This window comes from Arabidopsis lyrata (genome assembly GCF_000004255.2).
Source record: "Arabidopsis lyrata subsp. lyrata unplaced genomic scaffold ARALYscaffold_1, whole genome shotgun sequence".
NCBI lineage: Eukaryota > Viridiplantae > Streptophyta > Magnoliopsida > Brassicales > Brassicaceae > Arabidopsis > Arabidopsis lyrata.
In genome coordinates this window covers 27,603,286-27,617,006 of record NW_003302555.1, presented here as the reverse complement: position 1 = coordinate 27,617,006, position 13,721 = coordinate 27,603,286, and the positions used below count along the sequence as shown (strand labels likewise).

At 35.5% G+C, this 13,721-nt stretch overlaps 4 protein-coding genes across 4 annotated transcripts; 3 read left to right on the top strand and 1 right to left on the bottom strand.

The window, feature by feature from the left end:
* The first annotated feature begins 469 nt into the window (after positions 1 to 469).
* On the top strand, positions 470 to 3,871 carry LOC110224856 (myrosinase-binding protein 2). Its single transcript, XM_021012403.1, has 5 exons — positions 470 to 615; positions 1,438 to 1,655; positions 1,753 to 2,214; positions 2,310 to 3,308; positions 3,398 to 3,871. Exons 2-5 carry the CDS (start codon positions 1,467 to 1,469, stop codon positions 3,665 to 3,667), a joined length of 1,920 nt encoding a protein of 639 aa, XP_020868062.1. The 5' UTR covers positions 470 to 615; positions 1,438 to 1,466; the 3' UTR covers positions 3,668 to 3,871.
* Positions 3,872 to 5,595: 1,724 nt separating this feature from the next.
* LOC9327737 (jacalin-related lectin 5) lies at positions 5,596 to 6,956 on the top strand (the record flags this gene model as incomplete). The annotated part of the gene is made up of 2 exons (XM_021014742.1): positions 5,596 to 5,979; positions 6,054 to 6,956. Coding segments are annotated over 2 exons (1,095 nt in total), but the record flags the coding sequence as incomplete, so codon positions are not given.
* A 210-nt stretch (positions 6,957 to 7,166) lies between these two features.
* On the bottom strand, positions 7,167 to 8,233 carry LOC9330410 (bergaptol O-methyltransferase). Its single transcript, XM_021010552.1, is given in 5 exon segments — positions 7,167 to 7,517; positions 7,669 to 7,682; positions 7,685 to 7,732; positions 7,908 to 8,181; positions 8,183 to 8,233. Coding segments are annotated over 5 exon segments (693 nt in total). The 3' UTR covers positions 7,167 to 7,211.
* A 579-nt stretch (positions 8,234 to 8,812) lies between these two features.
* On the top strand, positions 8,813 to 12,318 carry LOC9330409 (probable mitochondrial-processing peptidase subunit alpha-1, mitochondrial). Its single transcript, XM_021012686.1, has 13 exons — positions 8,813 to 8,982; positions 9,243 to 9,488; positions 9,581 to 9,877; positions 9,969 to 10,136; positions 10,249 to 10,416; positions 10,511 to 10,588; positions 10,698 to 10,764; positions 10,896 to 10,993; positions 11,226 to 11,295; positions 11,396 to 11,466; positions 11,592 to 11,641; positions 11,747 to 11,859; positions 11,983 to 12,318. Exons 1-13 carry the CDS (start codon positions 8,944 to 8,946, stop codon positions 12,027 to 12,029), a joined length of 1,512 nt encoding a protein of 503 aa, XP_020868345.1. The 5' UTR covers positions 8,813 to 8,943; the 3' UTR covers positions 12,030 to 12,318.
* The last annotated feature ends 1,403 nt before the right edge of the window (positions 12,319 to 13,721 follow it).

The following is a 13,721-nucleotide window of genomic DNA, read 5'->3' as shown; positions in this document are numbered from 1 at the left end:
TCTTCTAAAAAACCGCAGATTACCTACAAATTTATTGATTGGTAACATAAAACGTTTTTCAAAAAACACACTTGAAATCCGCACCTTTATATGTCACCATTCAGGGCCAGAATATCCAATATCATTCTCACTCACAGCTCTTCTCAAACATAAGGTCTCTCTCTTGTCTCTTCTCAGGCACAATCAGCCCTTTTTTCCTCCATTCTATATTCACATTCTTTTGTCGACATTCTCTATTCACATAATACTAATTTTATGTGGTTTTGCCCTTGTTTGGTTATGATGCATCGACTATTTTATTTTTCTTAATGGTTTAGTGGTTTAAAATTTAGGTGCCTATTGATTTTTTGTTATTTTTTGTTTGGTGTAACAAATTCATGGTTTATTGGCCTTTATATTTGTTAGTTGGACCATGTGGGAAGCATTTCTCTCACGTTTATAAGGAATGTAACCGTTTTCAAGAATTATAACTCCTATCATTGTCACGAAGAATATAAAGACTGTATCTAGGTGAGGTTTTCAATTTCACATTATATAAGAAATTATTACTATACTCTATTGCTATCCACAATCTCACAATTTACTCTCATTCCTCATCGGACTCTCTTTACTCAGGTTACTATTTCTCAGTTCTTTTTTTGGTTTTACTCTGTCTTTCTTTTCTAGTTTTCTTGACTGTTGATCGGCCAAAACGGCCTAGTTTGATTATTTTATGTTTTGTGTTTCCTCTCTAAGTAGTGACTACTGCTAGATTTCAAAGAACTTATAAACAAATTATTATTTAAACTGTTTTTTTCAATTTTGTATTCGTTTCTTAACAAATGCTTTAAGGTAGACTTTTTTCTTTTTCTAACTTCAAACTGATTAGTTTATTAGGAAATTGCCGAAGCAAAGAAATCATAGTGTAAGACATCATATATTGTTTTTGGAACATTAAAATAATATAGACTTCATTTTCCGGTTTTATTTTCTCTCTTGTGTGCTTTGTTTCTCTGGTTTCAAGTTTCAACTTGTTTAATTTTATTGACTAAGATATTTGTCACAGACTAAAGAATAATATTATTAATTTTAAATTATGTCCTATAATTTTAAAATTTTTAATGTCTCTATGTTATTGTACATGTTTCTCCTATATTTTTGTCAAAATCCAGATTTTTTTCAGATGATTTCATCTTGTTAAGTATGTAAATATAATTATGTCAAAGAATCAAAAGGAGAGCAATTGATATTGTCTTGAAAAAGTATTTCCTAAATAATGGAACCTGAGAAATATAATTTTCGATAGACCAAGTAATTATCTAGGGTATTAACGTTTTTGCACACTTGTGATAAGTAAAAAACAGATTTTGTGTTGCATCCTCTTACTCTATTTTATATATGAAGACAGAAACCATTGGGTTCTTAGTGTGTTTCAGAAAAAACGTTTCCATCTTTCAGGTTTTCTCTAAATTTAAAAGATAGAAACAATGTCGGAAAAGGTGGGAGCGATGGGTGGTAACAAGGGAGGAGCATTCGATGATGGTGTTTTTGATGGTGTGAAGAAAGTAATAGTTGGAAAAGACTTCAGCAAGGTAACTTATATCAAGATCGAATATGAAAAGGACGGAAAATTCGAAATTCGTGAACACGGGACTAATCGCGGAGAACTAAAAGAGGTAATGAAACAAACAAGACTTTGTTATTCGTCAATGGTTCTTATTCAACCCGTAAAAGCTAATAATTTGTTTGTTTTTGATGGAAAATGTAATCCAGTTTTCAGTGGATTATCCGAATGAATATATCACAGCCGTTGGTGGAAGCTACGATACTGTTTTCGGTTATGGATCAGAATTGATCAAATCATTACTCTTCAAAACCTCTTATGGAAGAACCTCTCCGATACTTGGTCATACGACATTACTAGGGAATCCAGCTGGGAAAGAATTCATGCTCGAGAGCAAAAATGGAGGAAAGCTTCTTGGTTTCCATGGACGTTCTGGTGAAGCTCTTGATGCTATTGGACCTCACTTCTTCGCTGTGAACTCTTCTCTTAAGCACTTTAAACTGCAAGGTGGGAATGGAGGGAGTGCTTGGGACGATGGCGCTTTCGATGGTGTTAGAAAAGTGGTCGTTGGACGAAATGGTAAGTTTGTGAGTTATGTCCGGTTTGAGTATGCGAAAGGCGAAAGAATGGTACCACATGCTCATGGGAAGAGACAAGAAGCTCCACAAGAGGTATCTTCATAGGAATTTTTGTTAATTTCGTGTGTGCTAAGATATTCTTATTATTATTCTCTTTTGATCAGAGAAAATTTTAAATTTGGTTGCAGTTTGTGGTGGATTATCCTAATGAACATATTACATCGGTCGAGGGAACAATCGATGGTTACCTTTCGTCTCTGAAGTTTAAGACATCAAAAGGAAGAGTCTCCCCTGCTTTTGGGAATGTGGTTGGTAATAAATTTGTGTTCGAAGAAACAGGTTTTAAACTTGTTGGGTTTTGTGGTCGGTCTGGTGATGCTATTGATGCTCTTGGTGCACATTTTGCCCCTCTTCCCGTTCCCGCTCCAGCTCCTGCTCCAGCTCCCGCTCCAGCTCCAGCTCCAGCTCCAGCTCCCGCTCCAGCTCCAGCTCCAGCTCCAGCTCCTCCCAACAAAGTGGAAGCTCAAGGAGGAAATGGTGGGGATACATTCGACGATGGTGCTTTCAATCATGTAAGAAAGGTTTATGTTGGTCAAGGTGATTCTGGTGTAGCTTATGTCAAATTCGAATACGAAAAAGATGGGAAAAGTGAGACACGAGAGCATGGAAAAATGACAGTGTTAGGAACAGAGGAGTTTGAAGTTGATCCTGATGATTACATCACATCAGTTCAAGTTTCTGTCGACAATGTCTTTGGTTTTAAGAGTGAAATCGTCACTTCTCTTGTCTTCAAGACCTTTAAGGGTAAAACCTCACAGCCTTTTGGAATGGTGACTGAGAAGAAATTTGAACTTAACGATAAGGGAGGAAAACTTGTTGGTTTCCATGGGAAAGCTAGTGATGTTCTTTATGCTCTTGGCGCTTATTTCGCTCCATCGACAACTTCAACTACTCCATCGGTGCCAACTTCGACTACTCCATCTACTCCTTCTACTGCTAAGAAGCTACAAGCAATAGGTGGTAATGGAGGAGCTTCTTGGGATGATGGTGTTTTTGATGGTGTTAGAAAGATACTTGTAGGTCAAGGAAACGATGGAGTAGCTTTTGTCACGTTTGAGTACAACAAAGGCTCTCAAGCTATCATCGGTGATGGGCATGGGAAACAAACAGCACTTGGAACTGAAACGGTTTGATTCTCTTTTGACCTCTCTAATATGTTTGATGTTTCTCCCAAATATTGATTTCTTGACATAATTTATTCTTCTTGATTTTATAGTTTGAGCTTGATTATCCAAGTGAATACATCACTTCGGTGGAAGGTTACTATGATAAAATCTTTGGAGTTGAAGCTGAAGTGGTGACGAGTCTAACGTTCAAGACTAACAAGAGAACGTCTCAGCCGTTTGGTTTGACTGCTGGTGAACATTTCGAGCTGAAGGAGGATGGTTACAAGATCGTTGGGTTCCATGGAAAAGCTGGTAATGTGGTTCATCAGATCGGAGTCCATGTCGTGCCCATTTTCACCAATTACAGAGTTACTATTTAGGTTATTTTCTCTGATGATACCGTAAATAAGGTCCATGGACCATTCATGCTTATGGATTTGGTGTGTGTGTGTGTTTCTTGGGCTTCTTATCTTCTTCCCTGTTTTAGTGTCAATACTTTATGCGATCATGTGATGATGTTCTGCCTCCATGGTATTGGTACCCAGTCACTTGTCGATTTTAATAAAGGATGTTTCTTTTCAATCTGTTTTTAGATCTTGTTTAATTTTGTGTGTATGTTTTTATATGTGAAAACCAAAAAAATTAATAATCCATGTTTTTCATAATAAAAGATAAAAAAAACATCTGAGCAACATGGTAAACGAGAAACTAAACCATAATATATGTGATCGAGATTAACAGTTTTTTCGCTTCAATTATTTTTCGCCATTACTAACATTGTTTCGCTATAAAATCATATATATGCGGTTAATAAAAAAATTGATATACCAACCCGATCACATTTTATTTGTTGCACATATTTTTTTTTGGTGGGTTGAGGGAACAATGTTCCCATGCTTTATTAAGAAAAAAATAAAAGAAATTACAATCTAACATGTCTCGGGCATGTAGACCCTCGAACATTTTCCAGCATAATCGAATTAACACAATTTGGAGTAGAAAAACCAAACGAATTATTTGTTGCAAATATTTTATTTTGTAATCTCGTCAAACATAGGTCCATGTTATTAAGTCGTATATTTAAATACATGCGACATACTTACTTTACTACACGTCTACCATATCCAAGAAAAACTCCCCTCTAGGTGTTGTAAACTCTTCCACATATTTTTAGCTCCAAAAATGGTCCATAACGATTATTGTTATTTTCCCCTAATTTTTCAAACTTCTTTTGCCATCCATCTAAGAAAATTTGTTAAAACGTTTTCTTTTTCTTGTGGGTAAGAAGCATGTTCTATATTTTTTGTAACCAAAAATGTTTTATATTGCCATGTGACAAAAAAGAGTAACTAACTTATCCCGAAAATGGCAATAAATTTGGAACCATTAGCCACCCTCAATTATTGCAACTCACTCTCCTCCTTCCATCCTCTACTCAGGTACTCATTCTCTGTTCTCTCTCTCATTTCGATTTTTCTTAGTATTTTATACATCCGCAAAAACTGCATAGTTTGGAGATTAAACAATTGAAAAAAAAAACAGAAATTTGGTGACTAGATTTCATTATATCAAAGACTATATAGAACTATTGAGTTGAAGTATCTAATAAACTTTCAAGCATTTATGAACAAATCATTCCGGCCTGTGGCTATATATATGTTGATATCAGTTATTTCCCCCCCAACAACTCATTTATTTATTTATGTTTCTCTTTTTTGCCATTTTTTTAACAAAATATTTAAGGCAGACGCTTTTTTTTGTCTGAATGTAAAATTTTAATTCAAACAAAAAAAACATTTTCATAATAAATGCATCTTCTTGAGATATTTAAGGTAGACACTTAATTCCTTTTACTTTCTAATTTCTTCGAATTAGTACTTAGTAAGTATGCTTTGTTTCTCTTATTCAGTAGCATCAAAGGAGCTTTCATTTGTTTTATCAAATCTATATATATATATATATATATATATATATATATATATATATATATTTTTTTTTTTTGATAAGCTATATATATATATTTTCATTTCCAAATCATCGTATGATCAAATTTGTTTTCCATTGTAAGTTGATCAATATATTATATTTTCATCATCATATCATCATCATAAGTCGAAAAGAAAAATAAATTATTATTTTCATTTTCATTGTAAAGAGTATTTTACGTTTTGTTAATATTTTCAAGATTATAAACTTCTTTTTGGAACAAAATATTTTTGTAATTATTTTCAGGAGATATCAAAGCCACGATGTCTTGGGACGACGGAAAGCACACGAAGGTGAAGAGAGTTCAGCTTACGTTTGATGACGTCATCAGATCTATCGAGGCAAAGAATCGAACACTGGAGGGAAAGAATCTAACACCGGAAGCGAAAAATCTAACACCGGAGGCAGAGAAACAAGCACCGGAAGCGAAGAATCTAACACTGGAGGCAAAGAAACAAACACCGGGGGCAAAGAAACAAACACCGGAAGCGAATCCAACACCAGTTCTAGTGCTCAGAAGTTGGAAGCACAAGGAGGCAAAGAAGGAAATCAATCGGACGACGGAGCCGATCATGATGGTGTTATGAAGATACATGTTGCAGCTGGTGGTCTAGGAATTGAGCAATGTAGATTCGATTATGTCAAGAACGGACAGTCAAAGGAAGGACCCTTCCACGGTGTCAAAGGAAGAGGTGGCAGTTCAACGGTGCGTAATTAAAATTTATTATTATGGCTCAATTTATTTTTTAATCAAGTGTTAATATGTTTTTGATTCTGCAGTTTGTGATCAATCATCCCGAAGAGTATCTTGTTTCCGTCGAGGGTTGGTACGACTCTTCCAATATAATTCAAGGAATTCAGTTTAAATCCAACAAACACACTTCTCAGTACTTTGGATATGTATATTCTGGAGATGGTAAACAATTTTCACTTCAAGTTAATGACAAGAAGATCATTGGTTTCCATGGTTTTGCCGAATCGCACCTTAATTCTCTTGGAGCTTATTTCGTTCCAATCTCATCCTCTTCTTCCTCCTTGACTCCTCCTCCCAACAAAGTTAAAGCTCAAGGAGGAAATTATGGAGAAACCTTTGATGATGGTGCTTTCGATCATGTAAGAAAGGTTTATGTTGGTCAAGGTGATTCTGGTGTAGCTTATGTCAAGTTCGATTATGAGAAAGACGGGAAAATAGAGACACGTGAGCATGGACAAATGACATTGTTAGCTACAGAGGAGTTTGAGGTTGATTTAGATGATTTCATAACATCAATGGAAGTCTATGTCGACAAAGTCTACGGCTATAAAAGCGAAATCGTCGTTGCTCTTACCTTCAAAACCTTTAAAGGCAAAACCTCACCGCGTTTTGGAGTAGAGACTGAGAATAAATATGAAGTCAAAGATGGTAAAGGAGGAAAACTTTCTGGTTTCCATGGAAAAGCTAGTGATATTCTTTATGCTCTTGGTGCTTATTTCACTCCAACAGCAAATTAGAGAGTTTTTGAGTTTCCTTCTCTCTTTATTACGTAAAATAAGTTTCATGCTTACGAATTTGTCACTCGAAGTTTGAATAATTAAGGTTTTCAGCTTTTACTATGTTTGGATGTAATTTATGCGATCACGTGATGTTTCTACTTCGATGGTGTGTTGTACTTACCGATATTAATAAAGGATGTTTGTTTTCAATCTTCTTTTTAGGTAGAAAAGTATATGTCAAAATCGTGAGAATAAAAATAGTACATGTCGTAATAATGCGGCAACCCGATAATTTATAAGCGAGTAAAGTTCTCCGAAAGAGAACAACGTTGAATCCGCTTCTTAAAATGGTAATACTAATACAGTAGCACCTTTTTCTTAAGGAGATAATAAACTAAAATGTAGCATGCAAATACAAAATTCAACATAATTATTCTTAAATTATAACTTGAAAGAAGTTGCATTTCAAGTAGGATATAATTCAATGATCATCCAAAAAGAATAAGCGCCGTAAATAATCTTTGGGGGCTTAAAGCCAGCTTTCTTAGCTAGATCTTCAAATTCCTCTTCGGTTCTCTCTTTCCCCCCAGACGTTATAGTCATCATTGTCAAATCTAAACACAATGAATTCTTGGTTGCAACATCGGTTTCTGATACTTCTCGCAGTAATATCATTTCAATTACAATGATTCTTCCAGTTTCCGGTAGTGCTTTCTTACACTTTTTTAGTATTTCCACACATTTTTCATCGTTCCAATCATGAAGTATCCACTGAATCATACAAAGTAAAACTAACATTGTTAGTATTGTTCGAAGTATCACCTCCTCAATTATGAATAGTCACTTCAAAAAAAAAAAATTGTTGCAAGTATTGAAACTGTTTGACTCTATTATAACAAAGATGGAATTCAAATTGATTTACCTTCATCAATATAGCTCGCCTCGTGGAATTTCATCAAACATATCACCACCAATGTGTTCCACGCCTGGAAAGAGTTGAATTAATCATCAAACACGTACTACTAGCTAGGTAGTCTATAGGTTTTAGATGGTCTAGGAAGTGATAAGACGATTCGATGAAGGCACAACCAATTTCTTTGTTTACTGACTAATCGATCAAAAATCAACTAAAACTAGTTTTGAGAAATAAAAAACAGTTACCATGAATTTGGGGAGCTTCTTTGACAATGTGAGGCAAGTCGAAGTTGACACCTTTGATATGCAGGTACTTGGAGAGGATTTGGGTAAGATTACTGCCTAAGCTTCCTCCTACATCTACCAAATCACTCAAACTTTCAAAACCATTGTAATTCTCTAGTATTTTCTTCATTACTATTGATGTATGACTCGTCATCGCCTCGTTGAATCTTTCCTTAGTATTTGCATTTTCCTTCATGTATTCAAAGACCAATGCCCCATTAGCTCCCTCATATATATGCCGATGCTCCACCTTCTTGTATTGCCTCCGTGAGGTAAGACCTTTTCATGCAAAGAAACTCGTATTAGTACGAATAATAGACATGTATATTGCAAACGAACACAAAAGAGAACATTTTCATATTTGGAACATGTTGTATCAGATATACCATACACCTCCCTTGGCTTTTGTGCTACGTATTTGAGTACAATTTGCTTTATAGCTGAACAGGTTATAGTTCGCAAAGAATCGAAAGTAAAACACTCTAGTTCAGTTGGTAAAGCAGCTAACATATTCCCATCATAGTCACGGATTCGGTTTCTATATATGTCATTTTGTTTTTTTTTATAAACACAAAACGACGTTGTTTTGCAGTTTAACAGAAATGTTCAGTTGACTTAACTCCGTTAAATTTGTTTGTTAATTATCTCAGCGACGTACCTTATTTGGCAAAGTCAACGAAAGTTAACAATTTAATTAAAAAGTTAGGGATTTAATTACTTTTCCCGTTTCACATTATAAAATTTTATTATTACTAACATGTATAGATTGGGCCAAGCCCATAACTACATTGGGTCAGATTTTATTACATTTAACGGGCCTATGTTAGCAAGATATCACCGAGTACGTTAGCACTCAGCAGCAACTTAGATTCTAAACTAAACAAAGCGTAATAATAAATAAACTGAGAAAAAGCCTCCGTCTTCTCTCTATTCATCAACCTCGGCCTCTCTTTCGTCGACGACTCAGTTTCCGATTTAGGGTTTCACAATCACCGCCATGTATCGCACGGCAGCTTCACGAGCCAGGGCTCTTAAGGTCCGTCCTTATTCCTTTTACCCCTTTTTCCTCTTATCGGAACGAATTTGGTCCGATTCAGTGATTTTTGCATAATACTAAGAAAATTTATAGATCTGGATTCAATTTTTTTCGCTTGATTATCGGCGATGATGATACTGTATTCACTCTCTAAGATTTTTTTTTTAAGTCAATTCATTTGGTTTAGATTATAGCTCATCTGATTTTCGATTTAGGAGAAATGATTAGTTATGTGATGTATTGTGATTGTGTTTATATAGGGAGTCCTTACTCGTAGTTTGAGACCAGCGCGTTATGCGAGTTCTAGTGCTGTTGCCGCGACGAGTTCGTCAACGCCGGGTTACTTGAGCTGGTTGAGTGGTGGGTCGGGTGCTTCGCTTACTTCATTGGATATGCCACTACAAGGTGTTTCTCTTCCTCCGCCGCTTGCTGACAAAGTCGAGCCGAGCAAACTTAAGATCACTACTCTTCCAAATGGTCTTAAGATAGCCTCAGAGACGTCTCCGGTAAAAAATATCTAATGTGAATGTGTGGTTTCTTCGGAAAAAAGTCTTATCGAAATGCATGATGTGAACTGAAGAAAGTTATGTTGGTGCAGAATCCGGCAGCTTCGATTGGTTTATATGTTGATTGTGGTTCTATTTATGAGGCGCCTTATTTCCATGGAGCTACACATTTGCTTGAAAGAATGGCTTTCAAGAGCACGTTAAACAGAACCCATTTTCGTCTTGTGAGGGAAATAGAGGCTATTGGAGGAAACACATCCGCTTCTGCGTCTCGAGAGCAAATGAGTTACACTATTGATGCTCTTAAGACCTATGTCCCTGAAATGGTCGAAGTTCTTATTGACAGTGTGAGAAATCCTGCTTTCTTGGACTGGGAAGTGAATGAAGAGGTAAATCATTTTTTCCTTTGTGCGCTATTCTGATAACTGTGTGAAAACTTTTATGTGACTTTTTGCCATGTGTCGTTGAATTATTCCGCAGCTACGGAAGATGAAGGTAGAGGTAGCGGAACTTGCAAAGAACCCTATGGGTTTCCTCTTGGAGGCCATTCATTCTGCTGGTTACTCTGGTGCATTGGCAAGTCCTCTGTACGCGCCGGAGTCTGCTTTAGATAAATTGAATGGGGAGCTCTTGGAAGATTTTATGACTGTAAGACTGCATCAGCTTTTGAGAACCATCTACGTCTCAGTGATTACAAATTACAATCGTTTACTTAAGTTAGTTATGTGTCTTTTTGACTCATTTGATCTGCGAATTTCAGGAGAATTTCACTGCTGCACGGATGGTACTGGCGGCAAGTGGAGTAGAGCATGAGGAACTTTTAAAAGTTGCTGAGCCATTAGTTTCTGACCTTCCTAATGTACCACGCCAAGTGGAGCCCAAATCTCAGTATGTTGGTGGAGATTTTCGCCAACATACTGGTGGAGAGGTAGGTATTCATGACAGATTTCCCATCACTGGACAAGTGTGTCTGAGATTTTAATGTCACATTTCTAATAGCGCTTTTGTTGTTCCATTATCAGGCTACACACTTTGCGGTTGCTTTTGAGGTGCCTGGCTGGAATAACGAGAAAGAAGCTGTCACCGCCACTGTTCTCCAGGTGTCTAAATTGAATGTTTACTTTTTTGTTTGCATTAACTTTCACTTGTTTCGATCAAATTCTTTTTACTATTGAAGATATAATATAATGTAAATCTAATTGCTATTAGATGCTTATGGGAGGAGGTGGCTCATTCTCTGCAGGAGGTCCTGGAAAAGGAATGCACTCGTGGCTCTGTAAGTCAAATCTTGTTTTTTTTCTTTTTTTTAGCTTATTCTAGTTTTGTTTATTGAACTAGTTCACGAACATACTCTGGCACTGTTAAGCAAACAGTATTAGTGATACAAGTTCCTATGTCTGGTTACAGATCGCCGTGTTCTAAATGAATATCAGGAAGTTCAGTCATGCACTGCATTCACTAGCATCTTTAACAACACCGGATTGTTTGGAATATATGGTTGCTCGGTAAGTTCAGCAATCCTAATGTTGCTTTCTATGTTTTTCTTTTCATCACTTATCCCCCTTTTTCCATTGATGAGATGTGTACTAAAGGAATACCAATTTTTGTGGGTTTTATAAGCTTAATATATTGGTTTTGTGGGTTAAAGCTTGGTCCAATTTGTGTTAGCTGATAATTTCATTGCCGGATATGTATTTTGGTAATATAATGATAAGGGATTTACATCTTTGAGTGCAGAGTCCTGAATTCGCTGCAAAAGCAATTGAATTAGCAGCTAAAGAACTGAAAGATGTTGCAGGAGGAAAAGGTTTGCAGTTGTGTTTCTTCCATTTTCACTTAATCTAACAAGTTGAAACCATTCTTTTATATCTATGAAACATTTTCCTTGTGTTCTTTATGTTGGACAGTTAACCAGGCGCATCTTGACCGTGCCAAGGCAGCCACAAAATCTGCAGTTCTGATGAATTTGGAATCTCGGGTATTTTTAACTCGCGGCACCCTCTACTTACATAAAACTGTTTTACTTAAATGTTGCCAATTTGTTTAACTCGATCCAAAACCATTATGTGTTATTAATGTGTTAAAACGGTTTTCCTCTGCCAGATGATTGCTGCAGAAGACATTGGTAGACAGATACTTACATACGGAGAGAGGTATGTATACGCAAAATTTAATTCGAAAACAAGTTCACTCGATCTCCATAGTTTCTTCCATTCCGACACATCATAAATGATTTGTGTTTTTACAAAATCTTGCAGGAAACCAGTTGACCAATTCTTGAAGACAGTAGACCAACTAACCTTGAAAGACATTGCAGACTTCACCAGCAAGGTTATTTCAAAGCCTTTGACAATGGGTGCCTTCGGAGATGGTAAACAAATTTCACTTTTTTAATATCAATCTTATTATGCTTTTTGCTTAAGAGTTAAAAAACACATATACACACACCAAGATCTAGTGTCTTAATACTGTGTATATTTTTTTGTTTTGGCAGTGTTGGCTGTTCCGAGCTACGACACCATAAGCAGCAAATTTCGTTGAAGCAAAACAAGCATTTTGCCAAATCAACAATATTTTGGGACTTGTAAAATAAAGATCATCTTTGGGAGAAGAAGAAGACCCAACCAATTTTAATTTTTTTTTTCAATTACAGTTTCGTATTTTTATTAAGTGGATTTTGTTTCCATCTACAGATAAAAATGGCGGACTTTTTCCTGTCTGTCTCTCTCCACTTCTCAAGAGTATTTGTATTCCAATAAATAATCTTTTACTACGTGTAATGCAAACAACTTCAGTGGTACAATTAGAACAGTCTGTCATTTTTAACGCAAGAGGTTCAATTTTTCATACTTACATATATGTTACCGGAGGATGTTGAGTGGACCATTAGCTAGCAGTTGAGATTGATCATGGAGAGACTTGCTGATATAAACGATGATTTTCGAGGGAATTGGCATTTCGAAGGAGCTATGCGCAGCTCGTGAAGTCTCGGCTTCTGAACGAGTGTCTGAAGAGATGAGTCTGTCAAGAAGTGGAGGAATACAGAGGCAGCAAAGCGAGAGCGGTTTAAGTGATAAAGCAGCTAGCAATGAGTTAAACTTGGATTTGGAGAACGGAAAGAGACCATGTTGTGTCTTCTGAAGATCGATCATGAAGCAAAGGAAGGCATATAACTAGGATGTAAATTGAAACTTAATAGATTAGGTCCTTAGGAATTGAAAAGGAAAAAAAAAAAAGAAAAGAAAAAGGAAATCAATGGTCACATATAAAAGAAATTGCAAAACTAAGATAATGTAAATCTATATATAATAGCAATCTAATAAATATCATTTGCACATCTGAACGGTTGCGTCTTTTTATCGCAATCTTTCGTTTAAATCGGTTATTTTTTACGGTTATGTCTTTTTATTGAATTTTTGTTGAATTATTTACGGTTATATTTGTTCAATTACAGTCGTATCTTTTCAGTTTACAGTTATATCTTTATAGTTGCATTTATTCATTTAAAGTTACGTCTTTCCATTATATAATTTCATTGCATTTTTTGTATAGTTAGTAATACTACAAAGTTTTTTTACATCAACCATTAGACAACATATCAAATTCGTTTTATTAACCAAAATAACAACCTCAATAAATGCATTTTGCACTTTTGAACGGTTGTGTCTCTTTAAAGTAACTTTCCGTTAAAATATTAACGGTTATTTTTTCGGATGTGTTTTTTATCGCAACTCTTCATTAAAATATTGACGGTTATTTTTCGGTTGTGTCTTTTTATTGCAACTTTCTATTAAAATATTCATTGTTACTTTATTCGTTTGTGTCTTTTTATCGCAGCTTTCCGTTAAAATATTGACGGTTATTTTTTCTCGGTTGTGTCTTTTTATCGCAGCTTTCCGTTAAAATGTTGACGGTTATTTTTTCCCTAAACCCTAAACCCTAAACCCTAAACCCTCGGTTGTTTATTTTTATTGCAACTCTTCGTTAAAATATTGACGGTTAATTTTTTAGTAGACGGTTATTTTTTCGGTTGTGTCTTTTTCTCGCAATTTTTCGTTAAAATATTAATGGTTACTTTTTTTGTTGACGGTCATTTTTTTGGTTGTGTTTTTTTCTCGCAACTTTCCGTTAAAATATTGACGGTTACTTTTTTCGTTTCTGTTGTTTATTATAACTTTTTGTTAAAATATTGACGATATTTTTTTCTCGATTGTGTCTTTTTTTGTCTGTTAA

Coding starts and splice junctions, on each gene's coding strand:
- LOC110224856 (XM_021012403.1), top strand. CDS start 1,467: ATGTCGGAAAAGGTGGGAGCGATGGGTGGTAACAAGGGAGGAGCATTC. Junction 2,215..2,309: donor GACAAGAAGCTCCACAAGAG/GTATCTTCATAG, acceptor ATTTGGTTGCAG/TTTGTGGTGGATTATCCTAA. Junction 3,309..3,397: donor CAGCACTTGGAACTGAAACG/GTTTGATTCTCT, acceptor TTGATTTTATAG/TTTGAGCTTGATTATCCAAG.
- LOC9330409 (XM_021012686.1), top strand. CDS start 8,944: ATGTATCGCACGGCAGCTTCACGAGCCAGGGCTCTTAAG. Junction 10,589..10,697: donor TCACCGCCACTGTTCTCCAG/GTGTCTAAATTG, acceptor AATTGCTATTAG/ATGCTTATGGGAGGAGGTGG. Junction 11,467..11,591: donor TGATGAATTTGGAATCTCGG/GTATTTTTAACT, acceptor TTCCTCTGCCAG/ATGATTGCTGCAGAAGACAT.